General features: G+C 40.5%; 4 protein-coding genes across 6 annotated transcripts; 2 read left to right on the top strand and 2 right to left on the bottom strand.

Annotated features, from left to right (window-relative positions):
* Positions 1-1,173: 1,173 nt before the first annotated feature.
* On the bottom strand, positions 1,174-3,437 carry LOC104447837 (cytochrome P450 81Q32). The gene is made up of 2 exons (XM_010061566.3): positions 2,288-3,437; positions 1,174-1,901 (listed from the first exon to the last, which is right to left on the bottom strand). The coding sequence occupies exons 1-2, from the start codon at positions 3,188-3,190 to the stop codon at positions 1,272-1,274; spliced, it is 1,533 nt and encodes a 510-aa protein (XP_010059868.1). The 5' UTR covers positions 3,191-3,437; the 3' UTR covers positions 1,174-1,271.
* Positions 3,438-4,160: 723 nt separating this feature from the next.
* LOC104447838 (E3 ubiquitin-protein ligase APD2) lies at positions 4,161-6,721 on the bottom strand. Of its 3 annotated transcripts, none has more exons than XM_010061567.3 (8): positions 6,494-6,721; positions 6,176-6,402; positions 5,956-6,076; positions 5,782-5,859; positions 5,149-5,369; positions 4,997-5,066; positions 4,594-4,906; positions 4,161-4,514 (listed from the first exon to the last, which is right to left on the bottom strand). In XM_010061567.3, the coding sequence occupies exons 1-8, from the start codon at positions 6,603-6,605 to the stop codon at positions 4,436-4,438; spliced, it is 1,221 nt and encodes a 406-aa protein (XP_010059869.1). In that variant the 5' UTR covers positions 6,606-6,721; the 3' UTR covers positions 4,161-4,435. The 3 variants fall into 3 exon arrangements, with proteins under 3 accessions (XP_010059869.1, XP_010059870.1, XP_010059871.1); XM_010061568.3 differs by having other exon boundaries at positions 5,956-6,052; XM_010061569.3 differs by having other exon boundaries at positions 6,490-6,631.
* A 5,446-nt stretch (positions 6,722-12,167) lies between these two features.
* On the top strand, positions 12,168-14,625 carry LOC104451122 (agamous-like MADS-box protein AGL104). The gene is made up of 8 exons (XM_010065860.2): positions 12,168-12,352; positions 12,490-12,543; positions 13,110-13,137; positions 13,249-13,310; positions 13,442-13,541; positions 13,637-13,675; positions 14,024-14,163; positions 14,421-14,625. Exons 1-8 carry the CDS (start codon positions 12,168-12,170, stop codon positions 14,623-14,625), a joined length of 813 nt encoding a protein of 270 aa, XP_010064162.2.
* A 6,165-nt stretch (positions 14,626-20,790) lies between these two features.
* LOC104447839 (putative cyclin-A3-1) lies at positions 20,791-23,574 on the top strand. The gene is made up of 8 exons (XM_010061570.3): positions 20,791-21,365; positions 21,524-21,756; positions 21,876-21,951; positions 22,059-22,135; positions 22,230-22,263; positions 22,378-22,530; positions 22,627-22,761; positions 22,858-23,574. The coding sequence occupies exons 1-8, from the start codon at positions 20,988-20,990 to the stop codon at positions 22,927-22,929; spliced, it is 1,158 nt and encodes a 385-aa protein (XP_010059872.1). The 5' UTR covers positions 20,791-20,987; the 3' UTR covers positions 22,930-23,574.
* Positions 23,575-24,150: the final 576 nt, after the last annotated feature.

Raw genomic sequence — 24,150 nt, 5'->3', positions numbered from 1 at the left:
TCTTTTTTATTTCTTTCTTCCCTTTCCATCATTCTCTAATAAAATTTTATTAAATAGTAAACTATACTAAGATACCTAAAATAGTAAAATACCTAAAATATATATTTATATTTATATAATGAATTTATCTTATGAAATATAATTTAATTCAATATATAAATAAAAATTAAAACAAAATAAAATAACTAAACTGTTATTTGTTGTTATTGTGAATTTCTTATATTAGAATTCGGATATTATTTATATTGAAATATAATTTTAATTTTGTCTATTTAAGAATATTGTCATTTGAAGAAAATAACTTTCTTATTATGGATGTAGAAATCTTATCTATCTTTATTCCACATCCTTCAAGATAATTTTATTATGTATATTCTCATTATATCCGACTTTATCGTGTTTTAAGCATGCACTAAGCGTAAGATAGGATAATTTATCCAGACTGCCAAACGCAACCTAGGGTTTTAACAAGAGCAAGAGCTTTTGCTTGTGCGGTGGAGGAAACTGGATTAGATTGTGCCAAACCATCAACAGCGCCCCCTAAGAGTTGCGATAGAAGCATGATTCTCAAAGCTCATTGCTTTGCGGAATCCAGCTTCTGGTCTCTCAGTCTGAATTCATCGTTTTTTACCTCCATTTCCTTAAGTTTCTGGGCATGGCAATGACTTATTCTATTAGGTTCCTCGGATATGGGGCTTGGCGTTTAAAGATGAACGAAATTTCTGTATATCCAGATGTACCAGAGGACAGTGGCTTGAACTTCTCGTGAGACTAAGATAGATGACGATGGAAATTATCACTAACTGAGTCAAACTTACAATAATGAAATTGTTGGCTTTATGGTGCAAACTTCGCTGCTCAAATCAAAAAGTGAAATGACAAATATAAAACAAGTTTTGTGTTGCCGCTAACAGTTCACTTCGATGATGTCATTCTTTCCTCGACCAATTTCTAAAGTCAAATAAAAAGTGCTTGGACTCTTTATTAAGCCTATACACACACACACATATATATTTGTATATGTATGTATGTATGTATGTATGTATGTATGTATGTATGTATGTATGTATGTATGAGGATTTTCAGCTTGAATGGCCGATTAATGGTGGCAAGTAATTCAGAGACTTGGATCAACCTATTGAGATTATACATTTATTCAATTGTGTTCGTACTGCAAAACACATACTAACCCAATTAAGTTTGAAATGCACATTTTTTAACATAGGCAACAACATTTTCAATGAACAAACGTTTAGTAGAATCCACATTCGCTAGTCACGACACTGAGAAATCAGGCGTGAGATGGTTTTACGTGGTCGGTACTTCGCGATCAGCGGTTGAGCTTTGGGCATGATGAGGCCTGTCCCTCCGCTCATGTCGACCATTTCTTCTCCCACCCTTTTCCAGTCGAAGCACTGAATTAACGTCCCGAGCGCCAAACCCACCATCCGCATCGCGAGCGCCTCGCCGGGACATCCCCTCCTACCCGCCCCGAATGGAGACATCGCGAGCCCTAGATTACCTTCCATTCCAAGGCCTTGGAACCTCTCGGGCATGAACTTCCTGGGCTCGGCCCATAGCTTCGGATCGTTCTGGAAGGCCCATATGTTGACCAACAGCATCGTGCCGCGCGGGACCCGGAAGCCGCCGACCGTGCACTCTTCAGATGATTCGTGGGGCGGAATCAGTGGAGCGGGCGGGTACATTCTAAGCGTCTCGGTGACGACAGCTTGCAGATAAGGGAGCTCGGCGAGGTCCGATTCCTCGATCAGCCTGTTCTGTCCCGTGCGAGCGTCAATCTCGGCTTGGGCTTTGGCCAAGGCCTCGGGATTGTTCAAGAGAAGAGACAGAGCCCATTCCATCGTGCTGGCGCTGGTATCGGTCCCTGCTGTTAGCATGACCTGAATTTACGTCCCAGATCATCATCACTTCGTTGAAGTGTCGTATCGAGATTTCTGACACTACTTGAAATTCAAAGCCTGGAAAACTGACATGTTGAGCAAAGTAGATTGAGATTCAAGCTTGCACTTAATGACAACAACAGGCGTGCCGACCGGATGGGAGAACCCTCGCAAGAGCCTTAAGGTACAAAGAAGAAGGTCCTTCAATTCCTACAACAGACCTTCGACAGAATGACCACAGTCGATGTTCTTCAAGTTGCTTATGGGTGCCAATCAAGCCAGAGCATACAAAACAAGAGTCGCAATCTATCTAACGCTTCCCTAGGGCATAAGATATCAAAGGTAATGACAAGTAAAACAAGAGAGAACCAGAAGGGCGGGCTTACCTGAATCATTCCTCTGATTACTCCGTCAGTGTAGTACTCCGTTTCTGCTTCTTGGCGCGACAGTAGAACATCAATCATCGTTTTGCTCGTGGCTTCGCTCATCGAAAGCCTCCTCGTTGTCCTGTGTTCTTCAATCAGATTCTGCATGAATCTGTCCCTCTTTTCCTGCAATATGACCAGCTTCTTCTCAGTCCGGCTCACACCGAGCCACTTCAAAACCGGCACGAAATCGGCCATATCCGTGGCCCCGCTTAGCTGGAAGGTCTCTCTTATGATCTCCTTGAACCTCACGGCCTCCTCGAATTCCTCCGATTTCTCTCCATAGTATCGTTTCCCAGTGATCATCCTCATCATGACATTCAGTGTCAGCTCGAAGAACATCATTTTCATATCCCCGGTACCAAACTCTTTGCTCTCTGATGCTCGGACAAGGCGACCGACCAATGATCTGACCTCCTCGACGCGGATGCTGTAGAACATGTGCAGGCGATGGGAGGACAATAACTCCGCCGAAGCGATGCGTCTCAGGTTGCGCCAGTGGTCACCATAGGAGGCCCACATGAGGGTGGTGTAGTTGTAGCCGAGGTGTTTCCCCGCCAGTAGCCGGGGGCGGTTGGCAAAGACGAGGTCATTCCTGGTGAAGCACTCTTCCGCATCCGAGGGTGAGGAGACGAGGACGACGGGTCGGGACCCGAATCGCATGAACAAGACCGGGCCGTAGCGGTCGGCAAGGTCAGCGAAGGCCTGGTGGATGGGTTTCTTGAAGAGGTGTAGGTGGCCTATGACGGGGAGGCAATAGGAAGGGCTTGGTGGTAGATTTTTGTATCGTCGGAGGAGCTGCTTTGTGAGGAAGTACGGGATGATGAAGATGAGAAAATAGAAGAACAAAGCTCTTATTTCCATGGCTTGACCTGGCTGTTTTCAGAGATCTGGGATCTAGCCTTTCCTGATAATCACCATTGACAACCTTATGGTGCTTATGATCATATCGGGAAAAGCAAAGGAGCTATCCATATTCTTTTTTCTTTTCTTTTTTCCCCTCTAAATTGGACAAAGTCAATGAAACGCAAGATGATGTCTGGCTTATTGCAGCCCAAGATATAGACACCTAGTTGAAAGAGTTTGATTCGTTCGAGGTCATTTTCAGAATACTTATTTAAGTTTTGGATAATCCGAGAATATTTTAGAGAGAACCTTGCTTTGGAAATAGATTCTGCTTGGTCTGGTTGAAGTGTCTTAGTTTGTATGTCCTCTTCCAGTTGTTCTGATGAAGAAGCAGAAACAGCAGATTTAGTGTTACGCCATTCCATTCTTGTAGTTTGTAGCTTTCTCTTGATACTCTGTTTGCCTGCCCTGTTTGTCATTTCGCTTTTTGACGTATACGCATATCTACATCATAGCTTTAACAATTCAAACAATTCGTTCCTTAAATGCCTCGCTTCTTGGGTAGTTCTCCTATTTGAACCTAAGCGCATCAGTTGCGTTGGAAGCTGGTAATGCAGGAATCTCGAAACTGCGAATCAAAATGGTGGCTAGACCTTTTGTGTATCTTTCGATGCGAGAGACCTGCTCATGTACTTTTATATCTACGAGACATTGGATTTGTCTTGATGGAATGAGTCCTCTACTGTGAAACGGCGATTGTAGGATAATGTAGAATCCCGCGCATTTCAACAAACTCTTCCACAGTTAGCACAACTTTCATGGAGATCAACTTTCTGCCACTTTGGACGTGTAGTAATTGTCAAAAGCAAGTTCGAAAACTCAGATTTTCAAACTGGATTTAACGAGTGTGGCGGGATGCTTGCGGCCATCACCAAACAAATTCTGAACTTCACACCGACCCAAATAGATACAGAATGACATGAGACACTTTTCAAGTATACAATTGCGACTATCCTTTCCCGATTGAATTCTATTTCTGAACGAATCACAATTCATCCTAGTAACAACAGTTCAGTTTTAATCCTCACAAAATTCCTGCCAACTTGATCCAGCAAGTCGAATGGCAATGAAGAGTTGGATTAGAAAATTAAGAAGCCAGACAGAGGACTCAGGATACAAAAACAGATGACCCTCTCTCTCACCAGACTGTAAAATTTCTTCTTCTTATAGATGAGCACGCGATGTACACAGTCAAATTTCTATTTATGGGCTAAACAATCTCCTCACTTTACGGATAAGCCTCCGGCAAATTGGACATACTTTGCTCTCCCCCTCCATGATCCTGCAAAAGAAAGTTCTTATGTGAATGATTCATACTCGTAACACACATATTACACAGTACATGATCATCGAATGAATACCTTTGAGCACAGTCATAACAAGTAGTACGGTGTCCACAAGGGACGAAGAAGCAATTCCTTTGGTCGTCATAACAGATCACGCATAATTTCGCATCATATAAATCCTCTGAAGAGCTACTAGATGATCCCCCATCATCATCCTCCTCCTCATTGGTTCCATACGTGGGCCTACTTGATTTCTCCGGCATCATAGGAGCAGTCTCCGTCACTTCCTGAACAGAAAACGTGGGGGTGTCGTCTACATGGTCCTCATTCTCACCATCACAAACTCCAAGGTACTTCAGTATTAGAAAAATGACAATCACAATGAATCCTGCAGATCTAGAACTTGTTAGGCTGAATCTCAATCACTAGTTATGAACAGAAAGGCATATTCTCAAGGGAGATTTCTCGATTTCCTTACCTAGAATTGCAATGTAAGTTATGACACGAGCCACGAAAGAGAGCTCGATGTACCAATCGCCGAGGTCGCCCTGAAGTTATTGTGACCACCAGAAGTTAAAACTTCGGAGGTTCCATCGTGTTCACAAAGCAACTTAGGGGGTAAGAAATTACATTGCTTGGTGTGGTTACCACCACGTACTGAGTATTAGGGAACAGGAGCTTCAGCTGACAGGACCCCTGTAATGTCGAGCACATAATCTTTGCCTTTGTTGTGTCATATATCTTTGATGAAACGTTCATGCTCATCGACATGATGATGCTCCTAGAATTGGCGTTTACAACTTTTACATAGTATTTGTCATCTTCTTCAATATAGTACTCGGCTTCTTTAACTGAAATGAAAAAAATTCGATCCAATCAACAATACCGTACATCTCAAACTGCGTATCACTCAAGCAATTGCTCTGCCAAATATCGACTTCCACAGACAATGTCTCATGAAAGCCACAAGAAAATTAGTATTACATTGACCAGCTCCATCATGACCTCCCTGAAATCCTTTCAGTATGGAAGATCTTTTGGTCCAGAATCCAGATCAAGGTTAACCTAGATCTATAACAAGGTATGATGCAATATTGCTGCTAATGGGTACGAAGAACCTGGTAAAACTATTCTCTGTACGGCTAAAGAGTCCTACTTCTGAAGATGAACAGAAGAGTTCAGGGCAAGACCTAGTACTTCTGTTGGGATTAAAAAAAGAAAACTTGGTGTCATAACATGAAAACTGTTGCTATAAAGTCTTACAGTTAATTGGTTCTTTGAGCGCTGCCTCATCAGGGGAACTCGAAAAACTTGGCTGCAACGTTTCGTACTTAAGCTCCCCTGCAAGAATCGAGATTAACTAGCCTGAGAAAACAATCCCAGATTACAGGGCTATTTCTCCTACCTATTACATTCCTAATGCAAGTGACGACTTACCTTTAATCAAAGCGACTTGCAGTTGATTTAAGTGGCTCGTCTGAGCTTCCCATCGCATTCGGATTTTCGAACCTCTGTTTAACCACAGGTTGAATCCCTGCACCGCAGCATAGGAACCCATCTAAATCACACAGGTTCAAGTCAACACCATCGTTTCCGACCTGTAATCACCATGGAAATAAAGCTGCAACAACAGAATCTGACGAATTCTCGATTTTACCTTGCGATTGTAAGAGCCCACGATCAGATAATTCGACGCCGTCCAGTTTGTCTCGTAGCTCAACTGGGGCTTCTCGGAGAAGCCATAGACGCTGACCCCTTTCCTAGCTTCGTCCCGCACCTCGACCCGGTCCACGAACAATGAGCTCGCCGTGATCAGCCGCGACGAGCTCGGGCCGATCACCATGCGAGAGTCCCCATAGTACCCGTACCTCAGGCTCACCGAAACTGCAAAAAAACAAGGAGGAGAATCCCGGTTCAATCGAAGGCTTCGCCCGAGAGGTTCGCATTGCCGTGGAAAAATCTAAAATTTACATGCCACATAGCCAAAGAGTCAAAGGAGCTAGCAACCGAGCCCAGGCCTCCTGCCACCGCTGCGCCGGCGAGGAATAGAGGGCGTTGCCCGGAAGATGGGAGACGGGTCGGTACATGGCGTGTTCTCCGGTTGAGAACAGAGGGAGGGAGGGAGGGAGGAAGAAGAGAGGCAGGGAAGAGGAGAAGGGAAGGGAAAGCTACTGGTCTACTGAATGAGGGCAGTTCGAGAGGAAGCAAAGACTAGTAGATTTGACGGTGGCACTGAATCTTTGTGGTGCGTTCCTTTTGTCTACGAGTTCAACTAACCGTTGTTCTTGGTATTTGGCGGGTCATTAAAATGGGTAGTTTTCTGAATGTTAGGTACCAGTTACTTAACTCATAAGCTACCTCCCACGATTTTCCTTTTCAAGCTGAGGGAATTGTTCTAGTTGCGAATCTTGGGATGCCCATGTTGGAATCATACCGACGAATGATTTACTTTCATGATGTCGATAGCTGTTTTTCAGGGTTTCTTTCTTAAAGGGGCGTGCGGTTCTTTTTATCGGTAAAAGAACGAGAGCGGTAGTGTCAGCAATTTTTTCACATCACCGTAAGAGTGTCGACATCTACTATGAAATATCGGATTGTGATAAAGTTATTGCTGACAAGGATGAGCAACATCATCACAATCCCATTACGGTGCGGATCCACGCAAGGTTAGAGATGAACGAACGTTTTACGGGACCGAAATGCACTACGATGCAGGTCTGAGATAAAGATACTTCCATTCCACTTCGAAGGAAACCTTGTACGGCTTGGCCAGCTATCCATGTGGTAAGTGCTCGGTGCGATTACTTTTGGTTGTCTAGCAATAATATTAGTGGTCACTACTATAGCTTGATATAATTGACTATTGGGTTAAAAAGCTCTGATTTCAATAGCAAAATGCTCATTTTGCATCCATTAGTTCGTGAAATCTTCTTTGGCAACGAGTTTCACATAGGCACCATAAGGAAATGAGACTTCACAAAATAAGCGAAATTGAATAAGGTGTGATCCGAACGGTTATTTAATATAATAGTGTAAGGATGTCAATGTCCGGCTCCTATGCTAATTCGAAGTCTAATTAAAGTTTGGTTATGTCATCCAAGTCGAAATCCATGCGTGGATGGAAAGGTGCTGGAGCTTTTTGTCTTCTTTTTCCAGCTCCTTTTCAAAGCCGATCGAGAATCCCCGTCAAAGGTGAAGTTCCTAGCTTTCGCGTTCGACAACATACGCCTCGTATTTGGGTCTCCGTTCGCCATTGCTGTCCGTGGTCTTGACTTGTCATTAAGACAACGATGTCTGGGGCAGCAAAGAAAAGTAATTTCATGCGATGCTAACCCCAACTTTTTCTTAAAGAGGACGAGGCCTTTTGAGCTTTCTTCGACAAACTCGTGCGCCCTAGGTATCTTCATCCATCGTCTTGGGCCGAGCAAATTGATACGTGACTGGACCGCAAATTCTAGTTAGGGGGAAGATACGAAGACAACAGTTAAAAACCCTATTTGAATTGGCTGGTAGCCCAGAATGTGGGTCCTGAATATTCGAAGAATAATTTGCATATGGGGTCGATAATTTTGTTTCATTAGCTCTGCTTGCTCCGTGGGTGCTCAGGAATTTGTGCAACATTTTTCCAACTTTAGTCATTTTTTATAACTTAAATGGATGAGGTCCACCAATCGCATATAAAACGAGAGGGTAGATTCACCAACTACTCAATAATCTGGGATTTCATCACGAGCATAAGTGTAGCAAACTCATGGTACCGTCCAAGTATGTAGCCTAGCAAATAGGTAAAAGGATATTGAAAACGAATCTCAGCCCATCAACATCATTAATACCTTAATCATATGAATTTACACACATGATCAATTATATGAATTTTCACATGCGATTATGCCACGGACCTACTAATACTCCAATGACATGTATGTTGTCATCTCTTTAGATTTTCCCCTCGCACCGATGAAGACGAGCAAGATCAACCCTTAAAAGAATGGCGACATCCCGACGATGGAGGCCCGATATTTTTACAAAACTTTTACCCGACTACAGATGGGCTCGGGGCATGGACAGAATCCTCCTCCGATGCCCGAGACAAGCACAGCTAAGACGAACTGATGATTTCTGGCTCGACCAACCACGTCCCTTTGCCATCGCTGTCGTATCGATGGGATCGACATGCCCACGACACGAGTGGTGGACGGTAGAAACTGAGGAAGAGTGGACACGTTGACGAGGTGGCCAGTGGAGGCCTGGAGAGGGTATCTTCTTCGTCGAGCTCGCGTCCAACCCCGCTCCCCTCAAATTCCGCATACGTAAATGATCATCACGTCTTCTTCTTCTTCTTCTCTGCCGCTTTTCGACAAACACATTGAATTTGGTAATCTTTTTGTCCCGGAAGAGATTCCCCAAAAAACATCATTTGTTGTCGCATGTGGACTGACCAACAATGTCATTCCGTGGAAAAACTGGATCTAGGTTTCTTTTCCGGGAAAAAAGTGGGTTTTCATAGGAAAATCTTCCTCGGAAATGAATAAAACACACAAAACTAATTAATGCTAAGTTCAGAAAAAGGAGGATTTTCTTTTTCTCGCAATTTGTATTAGGTACACGTGTAGCCTCCATCGATATACTCTTGACACGCACACAATTGAAAATTGCACCAACTTCCAAACCTCATGTACGAAATGCAATCAATTCTGAACCTTTAAATTTATTCGATCAAGTCCGACTTATTTTCTATAAAGTATAATCTAAGTCCTAAAATTTCAATTGATTCAATTAAATACTAAAACTTATATTGAAAATTGTTGTTTAAGAATGCGACCTAAGCATTTTTTTTTTTAGTGACATGTGTGTGACTTTAGGCACTTATCATTGAAAAGACTTAATTGTACTTTTTGAGAAAATCTTAAGATTTAATTGAACCGATTGAAAATTTTAGGATTTAATTGCATTCAATCATTTGTGACTTACAATGCACTTTTCCTTATCCGTGAACATGTTTGATTGGTAATACACCTATGTATCAAAAACATCAACTTGTATGATCAACTTTTGATACCGTGCGTGCATGTGCTACATAAAAACTCTTCTTTTTTGCTTGAAAAAAGAAAAATCTTACAAGCAAGCCTGGATACCGATTTATTCCTACCTCCCAACCCAAGATGTAAAAGAAAGAGTCTTTCTGGTAGGAAAGTACAAAGCAACGTGTATTTCTGAAAGTTCTAAGATGTCAACGAAGAAAATTTAGGATGTCATCCAAATGGCTATCATTTTCGATACTCCTTTTGGGAGGTTTCAAGCCGGACAGACCAAACCTACTTGTTATAAATGATATCAAAGTAGAATCGCCCTTTAGGATATGTGTGGTAAGGATGAGTAGGCCCTAAGCCAATCTGACCGGCTGAGGAGTTATTAAGAGGAGCTGATAATGAAGTTCCAACTTGAAAGTAGGAGGGAGACAGAGGGGTGCGATTGCTGTCCCATGCAACCCCTAGACGGTCATGAAACCCTTGTTGCCATCACAGTAAGGGTCGCGAGGCCTTTGCCTTTTGCTAGGTTAGTGTCATGTGCCTCGACGAGAGCTAGGTTGTCTTTATTCAACGGAACAATACCACTCTTCTATGTGTGTACTTGTGTATGTGCGTCTGCGCGTGCACGCGCATATGTGAATGATTCAACAATCTTGTGTAAGTATGACATGAGTTTAGTAGCAACAATTTGCGTGGTGTGTGGGAAGGTTCTTTCATATTCAATATGGTAGCAGAAACTATTAAAAAAGGCTATTGCATCCTAGATTTTGAAATTAACATATTTATGTGCCTATCATTTAAGGGGATAAGTTAGGAGGGACGTTTCTATTATTTCCTAAAAAAGAATAATTCCATGTTGATAGATATCGGAAAGAGTTGATGAATGTCTAAATTGTTGGTAAAAAATATTACTGACCGCATGATTTCCCGATAACCTCTAGGTAATTTATTAATACTTATATAAAATTTAATTCCTTTTTTGATTGTTTACAAATTATCAATTTTCTTATCTCTTATTAACTTTTCCTTTTTACCAATGCCTTAAATTTACCTACTCCTATACTGATTTATCAATCTTCATCTAAGTACTTACCAACTTCTTTTTTTAATAAAATAACTAAGGATTCCAACTTTCAATTGAGTTTTTTTTTTTTTTTTGATGTCGAGGATCCAGGCCTAGCTCACCTTATGGGAGCATAACACATAGTTATTTAATAACGATTGTTTTCTAAAATCAATTTTTTTTCATATTTTCTTAGATTTTATTTGTCTCTCTCACAAAATTGCTTATTTATCGACTCTTATATGAATTCACCTACCTTTATTTATGTGACAAAACTTTTCTCCATTAAGTTTTTAGCTAGTTTTGGTTTACTGATTCTCATCTGAGTACTTATTAACATTTATTTATCAATTTTAATCCGCCACGCTTACCTACCATTACCAACCATATTATAAAACTATCAATTTTAATCAAAGTGATTGTCGATTCTTATTCAATACTTTGGGTTAATACCACCAAAAATCTCAAACTATGTCCACAGTTACACATATATCATGTACTTTCTTTTTTATGTCATTAAAAATCCCAAACTTATCTATTGTGACACAAATATCCCAAAAATTTTTGTATCATAAAAAATCCCAAATTTTTACTAGTGTGACAAATATATCCTTGATGAAATTGTAATGAAGGGTATATATGTCACATACATATAAGTTTGGTTTTTCGTGACAACAAAAGAAATTCAGAAGCATTTGTGTCACAATGGCCAAGTTTAAGGCTTTTAGTAATACAATAAAAGTTGGGGCTATTCAAGTCATGGTGAGCATAATTTTGGGTTTTTGATGGTACTTGCCCTAATAATTTAGGTTGGTTATCTCTTAAAAATGCTAGTGCCTGTAAAGGGTTGCTAAGTAAGGCAAACAAACTTTGGTAGATCAGTAGAAAAGTTGGCTAATTAAAAATAATGATTAAAATTGGTAATTAGCTTAATTTAAAATTCGTAATCCAAAACTCTTGAGTAATTCAATATAGCAAAAGTTGGTGAATCCTCTAGGTTGGTGATTTCATTTGGGATTTAGTAAATTCGGAATTATGTAAATAGAAGTTGGTACGGTAGGATAAAGATGTAAATTTGCAACCTATTAGAATTAGGTTGTATTTTTAAAAGTGTTGGTAGGCTTTCGGATACGGAACAGTAGAATCCTCTGATGTATATTGTTATTATTATTTGCCACAGTAGAATTCCGTGAATTATTTACCTTGGTCTTTTATTAAAGATCGCGAGTCCACCGAGCACCGCTCTCTCTCTTTCTCTCTTTATTTCCCTTTCGTCATGTTCTGCACGCAGCCTGATACTGACAGTACACGTCGTATACTGGTCATCACCGTTCTTGCACTTTTTTCCTCTCAGCCCTAAACTTCTCGACTTTCTTTCTTCCGTTCAAAGCCGTTGCAATTTATTTCAGGATCTGAAATACATATGCGGTGTCTCATACATGCAAATGACTGAACCATCCTATGTTCTTTAAATTGATGAAAGAAAATACAAAACACGATCATCGGGGTGGGGGAGGGGGAGAGAGAGAGAGAGAGAGAGAGAGAGAGAGAGAGTGATGGGGAGAGTGAAGCTTCAGATCAAGAGAATAGAGAACACAACAAACAGACAAGTGACCTTCTCGAAAAGAAGGAACGGGCTGATCAAGAAAGCTTACGAGCTGTCTGTTCTTTGTGATGTTGATGTAGCCCTCGTCATGTTCTCTTCTTCAGGGAGACTCAGTTTCTTCTCTGGGGACAAAAGGTCTGCTTGATTAAGACAACTAAGCAACGCCGCTCTTTATCTTCTTAATTACAGTTCTCTCTTTCGAAATGTTTAATATGCGAAAAATTATCGACAACCAGCCACTGATTGGTGTTGTACTTTTTCTCCCGATGAAGCATTGAAGAGGTTTTGGAACGGTATGTAGAACTTCCTGATCATGAGCGAGGAAGGTAAGTAGATCTTTTTTTTCCTTTGGTAATTCCTATGTCAGTAATCATCGGAAGAGGTTGACACTCACGTAGTGTCTTGTTCGGCATTTGCTTCCCGCCGCTGAAGAAGGCTTCGTAATCAAGAGGTAAGCTCTCCCCCAGAAATTGTAGTCACGGAAAAATATAGGAAGTTGGTCTTGTTGCTGAAGATTAATTTTGAAGTTCCTTTTGCAGTTTCTACGAAGAATTATTTGTAAACTGAAGGACGAAGCCAAGGCAACCCATCAAGTGGCCAGGTACTCCCGGTATTGTGCAGTAAAATCCTGTTGTTTGATATGAATTTTCGTCTTATTCTTTGCTTATAAAGCTTGCTGGGACAAAATCGCATATCGAGAATGCCCACAAGGGTTGTGCGGCTCATCTTTCTGATTTGCCATTTCGACAATTGAACTTTTCAGTACGAGTGGCTCATGGTCCAAAAATTGAATGTCTTGCTTCTGATGCCGACTGTGATGTTTCTTCAGAAACAGTTCATCACTGTTAAGGGTATTGTGGTTCTGACTTGTGATTGCTTTCCTGTGAAGCAGCCCTGTGAGTAGCGATTCTCAACTCAAGGTATTTCATGACTAGAACAAGATTCTCTTTTAAGAAAATGAACGAAGAGCTTCTAAGCTAAAGCTTCTCTACATTTCTAATAGCTTCGGCGTGTACATGTGAATGTTGCAGGGTGTACAACAGGAGCTCCAGAAATGCATGTACCAGCTGGAGGAGCTGGAGAAACAACTCAGGCATGATCGAATATTGATCCAGTTTCTTGATCCAATTTGAACGGTTGACTTGAGAAGGCAATTGAATTAATTAGTCACAATCCATATTTTGGCAATGTTAACTTGGGTTTGATTAATGACTACCCATGTAGAATATATGAAGGTAATCCTTCAGAAATCACCACTGCGAGGGAGGCCGAGTACCAGGAGCAGATCCTTGAGGAAGCCTTGCGACACGTCCAGATTCGGAAGGTAAAATGTTTTGTACTTTTAACAATGATTTCGTACCACAAGTCTACTTTTGTATGAGTTCACCTGATGCTCTATGCAATATTCTTATGCCACAGCAAATTTTGGAGGAAAAATACGATCCCACAAGTTCCCAGGTATATGTATATATATTCTGTAATGCATGCCAGTATACTATTCCCAGAAATCCCAATCCACTCAATAGGTGTGTAACGATTTAATTGTGAAATTAAACCTGCAGTTCGCAACTATTAGTACGCTATCACAGGTGTCCAGCACTTTCGTTAATATGATACCAGATTATACAAATATTTACTTTATCATCTAGACTAAAATGGTCACTATTTCCCGTATCATGTTCAGAAGAATTTCAAACGACAACATCTCAGCTCATTAGGCACGACTTTTGAAAATCGAAAAATGTCTAGAAAGCTGCCAAAATGAATGTTTCATGGAGTGATGGCATTCTCTTTTGCTAATGTTAGAAGGTACATTTACGTCTAGCAGCTGGTGTGGAAAATGGTTTTGCTGCAAGAAATTTTATCATGTCAGATATGCTTCTCCAAGAAGACCCTCGGATGCAGGTCCTGGATGCCTTGGGCTCAAATGTACTGCTTCCCTTGAGGTACGATGCCTCCAAAACTTAGTTTTTGAACAGTTAGTGAGTTATTACTATATTATTCTCTTTCTACAAGCAATGATCTATGTAAATGCATATGCACGTACGTAGTCATTCGATGGGAAAAGGGATATATGTCACGATCAGAAACATCTTGTGGGGGAAAGAAAAACTTTACATGCAGATGATATGTTTTATATAAAACCACATTATATGCGTATCGCTACATAAGGAACGGATTCTGAGTTCACTCTCACCTACAGAGATCAATGGGAACCAGGATTGGGAGTGTTACCACCAGTTGCAGCACTTCATGAGCAAATTGAAAATCTTGATCATGATATTCGCCCCACAAATGCCATAGAACATCACAGCAGCACTGATCATGCTGAGTTCGGACAACTTGTAGATGCGGCTTACTCTTCCTGGACCGATGGATTTTGTCCAACAGGTATCGCAAAAGATTGACTTACTTTGAATTATTGTTCTTTCAACTTTGACTTTATCCTAAGAGAAAGCTTCTTTAAGGAAGAAGACGGCTAAGATAAAAGTAAAGTCTAGGTTGGTTCACCTTAGATTGGAATACTCGATCGAGAAATGAAAATCTTAGTAGTAGGACTTTCATGTTTTCAGTTTTCACATATAAAGTTTAATCCAAATGCGAGAATACCGTGTAATAGGGTTATCGTTTATATTGTGTAATCAACTTTATGATGAACCAAAGAAGGCCTCGGGTCATTGGCTCTTGCCTTAATCGACCATTGTGAGAATATTCTGCCATAATTCAATTTACAAACTCAAAAAATTGTGAAGTTGTTGGATAACTCTATGCTAAATTGTGTGTTGGGGCTAAAGCAAACTGCAACTAAACTCTTTAAGCTCTTTGATCACGGACAAAACCCAATAATCCTTTTTGAGCACAAGCTGAAGTTGGTAGTATGTAACAACACTTCAATTCTTCAGGAAGTGGACCTTGGTTCGGCCATCCAAAACCATGAGCAAGTTCAGATCGAGCCTTGTTTGTCTGATCAATTGACGTCATCAACACCGGCTGTCGTCGCACGAGATCAGAAATTCATGTAAATCGGGCAGATTCCCTCACCAAGGCCCGGATGTGTTGAAAGTTTATTAGTTTACCAATGCTATATCCTGGGCCCGTGATGATGTCATCAATTTCGTGTAAGAGATATCAAAATGATGCCTTTATACGCTAGTTGAACTCTCATACGGGATGTGTTGATACAAAGATTCCACAAACCTTGAGAGCATTGATAAGAGAACTAGGAGTGTGCTTTTACACACTACTCCTGCATTTGGTCATCTAGATTTGAATTGGGATAAAATAGGTTAAAGGGGGATTTGAAATCCTTTAATTATCCTTCAGATTATAGAAATATCCAATCAAATATTTAGTGCAATCTAAGATAAGATTTGATATTTTTAAAAATCTACAACCTAAGAGAAGATTGAAAATATTTTTAAATCCTTTTTTTAAAACTCTTTGAAAACCCATCTTCAATGGGCTTATCGTGTATGTGAGGACTCAAACCCTCTTGACCATTGTCGTCACCAAGCAGTCTTTGGGAAATCGACCTTGGGAGCTTAATGACTTTCAACAAACATGACATCTTCCATTAAGCAAAATTTTGAAACGTGAGGAGGACCTATTTCTGGCGTTTCATCAAGTACTTGATAAATGCCGAGTTCAAAGTGGGAACTATGGAGGCCAAAAAAGAGTAATCATAAGTGAAGTAGAGGGAGAAATTGAGTGATGATTTGATGGTGGAGGAAAAGCTGGAATATTGATTGAGAAAGAGAGGGAGCCACGAATGAGGTGGTAAGCCCTAGCCTTCCAGTCGAGCCATGAGCAAGGGCATTAGCGACGATACTAAGGATGCTAAAGTAAGGGGCTATTAGAATGGACAACTGCCGTAGTGGTGGTGGGGTGCTACTGATTAGAAATGCAAAGCACAGTGAGTTTGGCCTAAGGTGGGATTTTCTTGATATGTGGAAATTGTTAAGTTAATTTTTAAAATTATATATTAATCAGTGTTTATCCCACTCTCAACAGTGAATTTCTTATCTAGCATTTTTTATTGATATATTCGGTCTATAGAACGTCACCAAACACCGGATAGGATAATAGTCAACTTAGGACCACCAAATGCAGCCCATATGTCAATATGAAGACTACGGGATGCGTGAGTGTTTGAAGTGTAAATTTACTACTCAAATGTAGGAGGATTGAATTTTAGATAAGGCCTAGGTCAAGAAGTGGAAAAGTTGTCCAAAAAATCCTAAATCTATTTACAAAGGCCACAATTCTAAATCTTCCAATTGTACTAATTTAGTCCTGAAACTCTTGACAACCTTCTAATTCGGTCCTATGGTCTTAAAATTTTTGATGATTTGTCAATTTAATCATAAACTTTTGTAGACAATTTGCCAATTTAGTCATTTTGGCAATTTTGGCTTGAAATCACTAATGTGGCAATCTAGTCAATGCCAACTACCCTACATGGCACATCGAGTGCTAATGTGAAATTTTTATATTTTTATATTTTTCTGAATATTTTCTTTTCTTTGTTTTCTTTTTTTCATTTTCTTCTTTCTTTGGTCGATGGTCAGCAACTAGCCACTAGCTAGGCTCGACCTCATTGTCGCTTGGCGAGGCTCACCCTCACCAAGCTAGCAAGGTCAATCTCTCTAGTGGCCTTGCCAGCTTTGGGTGAGGCTGCCTCCCCCAACGATGACAAGGCTCACATAGGGAGGGTGAGATTCCCGCTCACCAACCCTCATCTTTGGCCACTCAAAGGAAAAGGAAAGATAAAAATTTTTAAAAAAATCTCCACATTAGTTGTTTTCAAGTAAAATTAACCGGAATAACTAAATTGATAAATTATTAAAAGGTTTATGATTGAATTAGCAAGTTTTCAAAATATTTAGGGACTAAATTGGTACAGTTGAAAATTTAGGATTGATTAAGCCACCGTATAATAGGTTTATGACTTTTTGAACAATTATCCTATCAAGAAGAAGGGTTATAATGTAGGAAGAATTGTACAAAAAGTTTCATACAATCCCCAATTCAATTCTAAATTTTCTAATTTTGCTAGTATAATCTTAAACATTTTGAAAATTTTCCAATGTAGTTTGTTCAGTGAATTTTGGCCAAAAATCATTAACTTGACAATCTAGTTAATGCTGGTCATTTTTATGTGGCACAGTTAGTGTTGAAGTTGACAATTTTTGCAATTTTTCATAAATTTTATGCCGGAAATTGTGGCCATTGCACAAATTTGGTGAGGGCTGCAGTGCCCTCACTTGTGGCTAGTGAGAGGGCAGCAGATAAAGAAGAAAGACAAGGGAAAAAAGATCGATCAAAATTATTCGGATGAACTATATAAAAAAAAATGTCGAATAGATTTGGATCTATATTGATCAAATTAAAAAAGTTTAAGACTAAATTGTTGGCTATACAATAAGTTTAAGACTCAAGCTGCGCTAAAGCTCCGCCAAACTTTTCTTTTAATGTATTTTCACTATCAAAGCAATGTCTTTCATTTAGTTTTAGGGTTAACTTTTTTGTTCGTCGTGTTCAATGGGAATAATAGTTTTGCGTTTGTTTTAATGTTCCATTTGAGAGTCATAACGCCGTAACTTTAAAGTTATTTCAATTCCAATGAAAAATTTACTTCAAGTGTTTGCGTATCGATTTCTTTTCAATTTGTTGGAAAAATTACAAAATAATATACATTTATTACACTTATACCAATTCAATCTTAAGACTTTTTACAATTTGCCAATGTAGTTTTTCCAATCAACTTTAACCAAAATTTGTTGACTTGGTGGTCTAATTAATGCTAGCCAACCTATGCGGCATATCAACACTAATGTAGACAATTATTTTATTTTATTTTCTAATTATTATTTTTTTCATTTTATATTTTATTATTTCCGTTTTGCCGAGGCTGGTCTTAGGAAATGACCAGTCACCAATGTTGCCCAAAGAGAGCTGGGCAAGGACCCTCACCCAATCTAACTAGGGACAACCTTGGCCTACCTAGGTGAGGCCAACCCTCGCTCGTAGTTGTTGAGGTCAACCTCGCCTAGGTAGGGCGAGGATCACCTCACTTAGGTGAGGCCTTCCCTCACAAGTGAGCGACCCTTGCCTATGGTTATGGTCCTCGAAGTTGGCCCTCTTGCTTGGCCCTCTTCAAGCATCGTTGGTGGTTGCCCATCGGCGTAGAGGAAAGAAAAAAATAGAAAAAGGCAAAAATTTAGAAAAAGTTTCAAAAATATTTCACATTAATGCCCGATAGATCACATAAGATGGTTAGTGCTAATTAAACTGCAAAGTTAGCATTTTCTAGTCAAAATTGGTAGGAAGTACAAAATTATCAAAATGTTCAAGACTAAATTGACATAATTGAAATGTTTATAACTTAATTGACAAAAAATGCAATTGATTTTGGATTGGTAATTTTCCTTCATCTACCTGTCCTTTAATTTTCTTTAATGTTGAGCTGTTCTTTCGTTCTTTTTTATTTCAATCATGATTTCTTTAATTTTCCATTAGTTTCTAGTCTTCTTTGTGTAGTTCCAAGCACTTTAATTTTCCTTGTCGTTTAGATCGAAAAATAACTCATGTTCAATCACATTTTGTTTTTAGGAGCTAGCACACCTTTCTTTTTACTCAATCTGAATTCGATATGCAAAAATTTTGTTGGGCTGGAAATTGATCGCTTTGTGTCGAGCTTGAACAGGAGAACAAAGTTTTCGGTCCATTTTCCCAGTAACTCTTTTGTCAAATCTGCCGAGATGAATTTAGATGCAACATCTAGTACATTAGGTTCTTAGCAAGACGTTAAATGGCTATGACCACCAGGAAAGTCTGGGTAGAAGCGGGGATTCGAACCTAAAAAAAGATATCGGCTCCATTGCCCATCCCAGCCACAACCTCTTTAAGGGATACAGGCGAGCAGCTCTAATCCCCGCGACGCCTTCCCCCAAGTTACTGGGGCGTGGTATAGGGAAATGAGAGTACATCTCTTGGTGGGATCCACATCGGGTCTCAAAGAGGGATGCAAGATAAAAAGGCATCTATTTGTTAATCCATCCCATCATCTTAAACAAACACGTTTGGTGTTAGCAGGGTCTAATTAACAATAACTTAATGGCGAAAATTGTTTGCTTAAGCTAACTTTTATAACACAAGGACCATATTTAGCAAGATTTTACAAGTTCATGAATAAATTGAATGGAAAAAATTTCAGACACATAATTGAATATGACATGACAAAAAATTAGGATTAAATGTTATCATCTCCAACTTTTAGGATAAGGATTTTTAAAAAATAAAAAATAATAAGATCATGGAAGAAATGTGATATTCATTTTGTTATGGCTAAATTAAATGCGTGAATCGGATAGTACTTACCTTTCTTATCAACATAGATTCATTTTTTTTTTTTTTGAAATTTTTGAAATGGAAAAGTAATAACTCACTACCAAACCAACCGTGCATTAAATGTCTTTACATCTTAAATTATATATATATATATATTTTTTTTTATTTTATATAAGAAGAAAGTATAATCAAGCCCTTTGAAAGTTGGTCGTGCAACTATCGAGAGATTACCCACATGGCAACTTTAGAGAATCTGCGCAAGATAAATCAAAGAAATTCCGGCCTATAATCAAGCTCAATCACGCTTCTTCGGAAAAAAGACAAGGGTATATCATGAAAATTTTCAAATTTGAGATAAATTTATCATAAATTAATTTTTAACTACTAAAAATTTCAAACTAACACATGACGGATTTATCACTCGTTAGTTTCCATTTTACCGACAAATTACTTAATTGAATGACACATGATAATTTGTGGTCGTATTAGATTAGATTTTTACTACTCGTTTTTTATGATTTTTTTTTTTTTGTGATAGTAAGCAAATTTAATGAAAATTAAAAGATGGTAAATTTCTTATAAATTTATCAGATTTAGGGTTTTTAGTGATTAAAAAATTATCTTGTTGTAAATTTATCACAAGTATATAAATTAAAAATTCTTAATAGTCATAAAAATAATTTAAGGTTTTTTATGATACAAATCCAAGAAATAATTTACGGCTAGGTCATGGTCCTTTACACAAGGGTCTAAGGATCGTAATTTTCCGCCGCCCGCGATTAACTCGCCAAATCGTGGCATGACCAAAAACCGCTAAAATCGATCCCAAAAGAAATTCACCCTCCCTATCAGATCCAATCCCAATTTACAGACCCGCCTCTGAAATCGCCAGCTGGCCTCCCGGTTATCTAAACTTCCCATCTTTTTAAAATATTAAAGTTAAAGGAACGAACCTCGCCCTCCCCCCGGTCGGGGAAATCATCGCGCGCCCAAATTCACCCGAAAACTCGAATTTCCGGGTTTAATCCCCCTCCCTCCCGTGCGCCCAGATCCGGAATTCCCCAAACACGTTTCAAAATTCGAAAACCCCCCACCAGACCACCCTCCCTCCCCCTTTCCCACCCAAAAATAAACCCAAACCTCGAATCCGAAGGATTTCAGATTCCAGTTTCGAAAACCCCCAACCCACGCACGCAAAAAGGGCCAAAAAAATAAAGACCAGCGAAGCGCCAAGAAAATGGCTTTCAAACATGGCGCTCCTCCTGAAAATTTCCCTTCTCTACAAAACTCCCCCCGCTTCCCTCATTCCCCCCCCGCCACTCCCTCCTCTCCTCTCTTCCCTCCCCTCTCTCCATTCGCTAAGGCGGAGCACTCGTGAGGAGGCGGGGGAGTGCGCGCGCATTGGTCATCGCTGCTGATAATGGCGGACCAGGGGCGGAGCTCGCGCATCACCCGGGCGGCCAAGAAGAGGGCCGCGTCGTCGGCGGCGGGCGGCGGCGGCGGGGACCAGGCCCCGGCCACCAAGAAGCGCGTCGTCCTCGGGGAGCTCCCCAACCTCTCGAACGTCCTCGTCGAGGCGCGGGGCGAGCCGAACGCGAAGCCGCTCAAGACCACCGCCAGGCAGCCGCCCAAGGCGGGTCGAGGGAAGGTCAAGAAGCCCGCGGCGGCGGCGGAGGGCGCGGCCTCGTTGGAGCCCGAGGATGGGGATCCCAATATCGACGTCGAGCCCGCGTCCGACGATCCCCAGATGTGTCGGGCTTACGTGGCCGACATCTACGAGTACCTGCACAAAATGGAGGTCAGTGGTCTTTTTCGCTTCGTTTTGTCAGATGGGTTTTGCTTGTTCGCCTTCGGCGGCGATGCGGGAGTGTTCGTTGAGATCAATGCGGATGCTCGATCGATCGATTTGGAGGGGGCGCTAATTCGAGCGATGGGATGATGTCGTTTGTCTTCCAGATGGAGCCTCACAGAAGGCCTCTGCCGGATTACCTCGAGAAGGTCCAGAAGGACGTGACGGCGAACATGAGAGGGATACTGGTCGATTGGTTGATTGAGGTCGCCGAAGAGTACAAGCTCCTCTCCGATACGGTCTACCTCTCCATCTCCTACATTGACAGGTTCCTGTCCCTCAGTATCCTCAACCGGCAGAAGCTTCAGTTGCTGGGCGTTTCCGCAATGCTTATCGCCTCGTAAGGATTCTCGACTCCTTTTTTATGGTGATTCACGTCTGTTGGGAGTTTCCCGTTTGTTGCGTGAACGGGTGCTGACTATTCCTTAAATGGGTTTTTCCTCCTTTTGTCGCAAGTAGAAAGTATGAAGAGATCAGCCCTCCTCATGTGGAAGACTTCTGTTATATAACCGACAACACTTACACTAAGGAAGAGGTAATGTTCTTATCATGTTATTTGAATTACCCCATCTTCCCTTTTCCTGAATCTGCATAGCTGGCTAAGTGTCTAATGTGTCTGACTAGCTCTTCATTAATATGTAGGTCGTTAAGATGGAGTCTGATATACTCAAGTCGCTGATGTTTGAGATGGGCAATCCTACGATTAAGTCATTTTTGAGGTGAGAATACTTGGGATTTCACTGCTTTGCTTGGACTTTTTCTTTTCAATGCATATAGCTAATAGTCACCCTGCCTTTGATGATTGATATGCAGAAGGTTCAATCGAATTGCTCAAGAGGGCCTTAAAGTAAGTACAGTCCGCTATTGCATTTTCACGCGACCAGCTCTTTATGCATTGATATGTGTTGTTGTCTTGTGTTGTCTAACTTTAGTCCTTTCTTGCTTGTGCTGCTATCTACAGGCAAATAATCATCTGCAACTAGAGTTCCTAGGGTACTACCTTGCCGAGCTGAGCTTGCTCGACTATAGTTGCGTGAAGTTCTTGCCTTCTCTGGTAGCTGCTTCTGTGATATTCCTTGCCAGATTTATGATCCGACCAAAGAGCCATCCCTGGGTAAGAATTTGACCTTGATACAAGTGGGACATTAATATGCTTTTCTTGGTTGTGATGTCTTTAGATTATATACTTACGATTACATTCGCCCTACAGAGCTTAGCGCTGCAACAATACTCAGGGTATTGTCCCAAAGATTTGAAGGATTGTGTGCAAATCCTACATGACTTGTATCTAAGTAGAAGGGGTGGATCTTTGCCTGCCGTGAGAGAAAAATACAGGCAACATAAGGTAATTCTAGTTTCCAATGATTTATAAACACTGACTTAGAGATGAAATGAGTGCTGATTTGGAGTGAACCTTCCTTTTTTCCCACCTGGAATGCAGTTCAAATGCGTCGCAAGCATGGCCTCTCCCCCGGAGATACCCGCAACTTACTTTGAAGATATTGGAGAATGATGAGTTGGATTGCCATTGGTGATGAAATCAAATCACATTTTTCAGCAAATGAATAGAGAGTTGCACGATTCTCAGGATTGGAGGATTTTCCATTAGCTTTCAAATGCTGACTGGGCTCTCTAAAGTGGCAGATTAGCTTGGTGGAGAATGCACATAAAGCAGAACATGTGATGCTGAAAAAGAGCTCGTTACTGTGTTCAGCGTTGCTGCGATCCGAAGGCAAAGTTGATATCCTGGATACCAACATGGGCAATTTAAATTGGTTCTACGACTGAGATGAGCATTGGAGACTAGTTGATCTTTGTTTCTGATTACCAGACATTGACTTCCCACTGTACATAGATTGACAGTGATCAAATTTTGGCTTTGTCATTATAATGATTCTGATCTGGTAATCCGTGCTCAATTATTTTTTTCACCGTACCATGAGGAAAATAGTGAATTCTCATGTACTTTTTAAGGACAAAAGCTCGATTGGCTAGAACATTGCTCTGTCAAATAGCCATTACTAATACAGAGGAGTGTAGTGCAGGAGGGAAAAGTGGCGTTTTCTCTTTATAATTAATTTTCTCTTGTAGAAAGTTACTTAAGGACTGCAACTTGGTCCACTGATAAAAGGCTTGATGGCAACTAGCTTAAGAATCAGATTTTTCTCCCCGATGACTCAAAAGGGCACAAGGAAGATGGTGCATGGAAGCGAGTACTTGGTAATTAGCTTTTTGGGCAGGTTTGATGATTTCTGGTGGGCATCAAGGGTTAGTCTCGGGGATATGAATTACTCTTCTGGTTCATGAATCGATACTGGATTCATCACCTTGGGCAGAAGAGTGAAAAGCGGCATTGCCGGCTAGATCATGAGTCGTAAGACCTGACAGAGATTTGATTGTTTCTTCTAGTTGACTTCATAAGACCACGAAGGAGTATATACATGAAGGATTTACTTGATGTTTTCATGGATCGAGAGGAGAGGTGGACGATAATTGTGGACTGTACTCTTTATTTCATGTCACTAATGTTACATGAAGATTCAGTTCCCAAAATAGCCATTGAAAAAAGCCATGAATATCGATTTGCAAAGGCCAGAATTTAGAAACCACAAGCAGCACTGGACATTTCGGGTGCACCCTAGAAAACCTTCTCGAAATAACAAGCTGAAAAGTTCATCAACCAAAAAGGAGAACGATCCGCGTATTTTATGCTGAAAAGATTCTCTGAAGTTTT

The sequence above is a fragment of the Eucalyptus grandis genome, chromosome 6, assembly GCF_016545825.1.
Source record: "Eucalyptus grandis isolate ANBG69807.140 chromosome 6, ASM1654582v1, whole genome shotgun sequence".
NCBI classification, from domain to species: domain Eukaryota; kingdom Viridiplantae; phylum Streptophyta; class Magnoliopsida; order Myrtales; family Myrtaceae; genus Eucalyptus; species Eucalyptus grandis.
Note: the sequence above shows the minus strand (reverse complement) of the source record. Positions and strands in the feature narration are given on the sequence as shown.

Excerpts from the sequence above, each read along its gene's own strand:
- LOC104447837 (XM_010061566.3), bottom strand. The coding sequence starts at position 3,190 with ATGGAAATAAGAGCTTTGTTCTTCTATTTTCTCATCTTCATCATCCCG. Across the intron at positions 1,902-2,287 it reads TAATCAGAGGAATGATTCAG|GTCATGCTAACAGCAGGGAC; the intron begins GTAAGCCCGCCC and ends ACGTAAATTCAG.
- LOC104447838 (XM_010061567.3), bottom strand. The coding sequence starts at position 6,605 with ATGTACCGACCCGTCTCCCATCTTCCGGGCAACGCCCTCTATTCCTCG. Across the intron at positions 5,370-5,781 it reads GCTCAAAGAACCAATTAACT|TTAAAGAAGCCGAGTACTAT; the intron begins GTAAGACTTTAT and ends TTTTCATTTCAG. Across the intron at positions 4,907-4,996 it reads AACTTACATTGCAATTCTAG|GATTCATTGTGATTGTCATT; the intron begins GTAAGGAAATCG and ends CTAGATCTGCAG.
- LOC104451122 (XM_010065860.2), top strand. The coding sequence starts at position 12,168 with ATGGGGAGAGTGAAGCTTCAGATCAAGAGAATAGAGAACACAACAAAC. Across the intron at positions 12,544-13,109 it reads CCTGATCATGAGCGAGGAAG|CCCTGTGAGTAGCGATTCTC; the intron begins GTAAGTAGATCT and ends CCTGTGAAGCAG. Across the intron at positions 14,164-14,420 it reads AATGTACTGCTTCCCTTGAG|AGATCAATGGGAACCAGGAT; the intron begins GTACGATGCCTC and ends TCTCACCTACAG.
- LOC104447839 (XM_010061570.3), top strand. The coding sequence starts at position 20,988 with ATGGCGGACCAGGGGCGGAGCTCGCGCATCACCCGGGCGGCCAAGAAG. Across the intron at positions 21,757-21,875 it reads TCCGCAATGCTTATCGCCTC|AAAGTATGAAGAGATCAGCC; the intron begins GTAAGGATTCTC and ends TGTCGCAAGTAG. Across the intron at positions 22,136-22,229 it reads ACGATTAAGTCATTTTTGAG|AAGGTTCAATCGAATTGCTC; the intron begins GTGAGAATACTT and ends ATTGATATGCAG.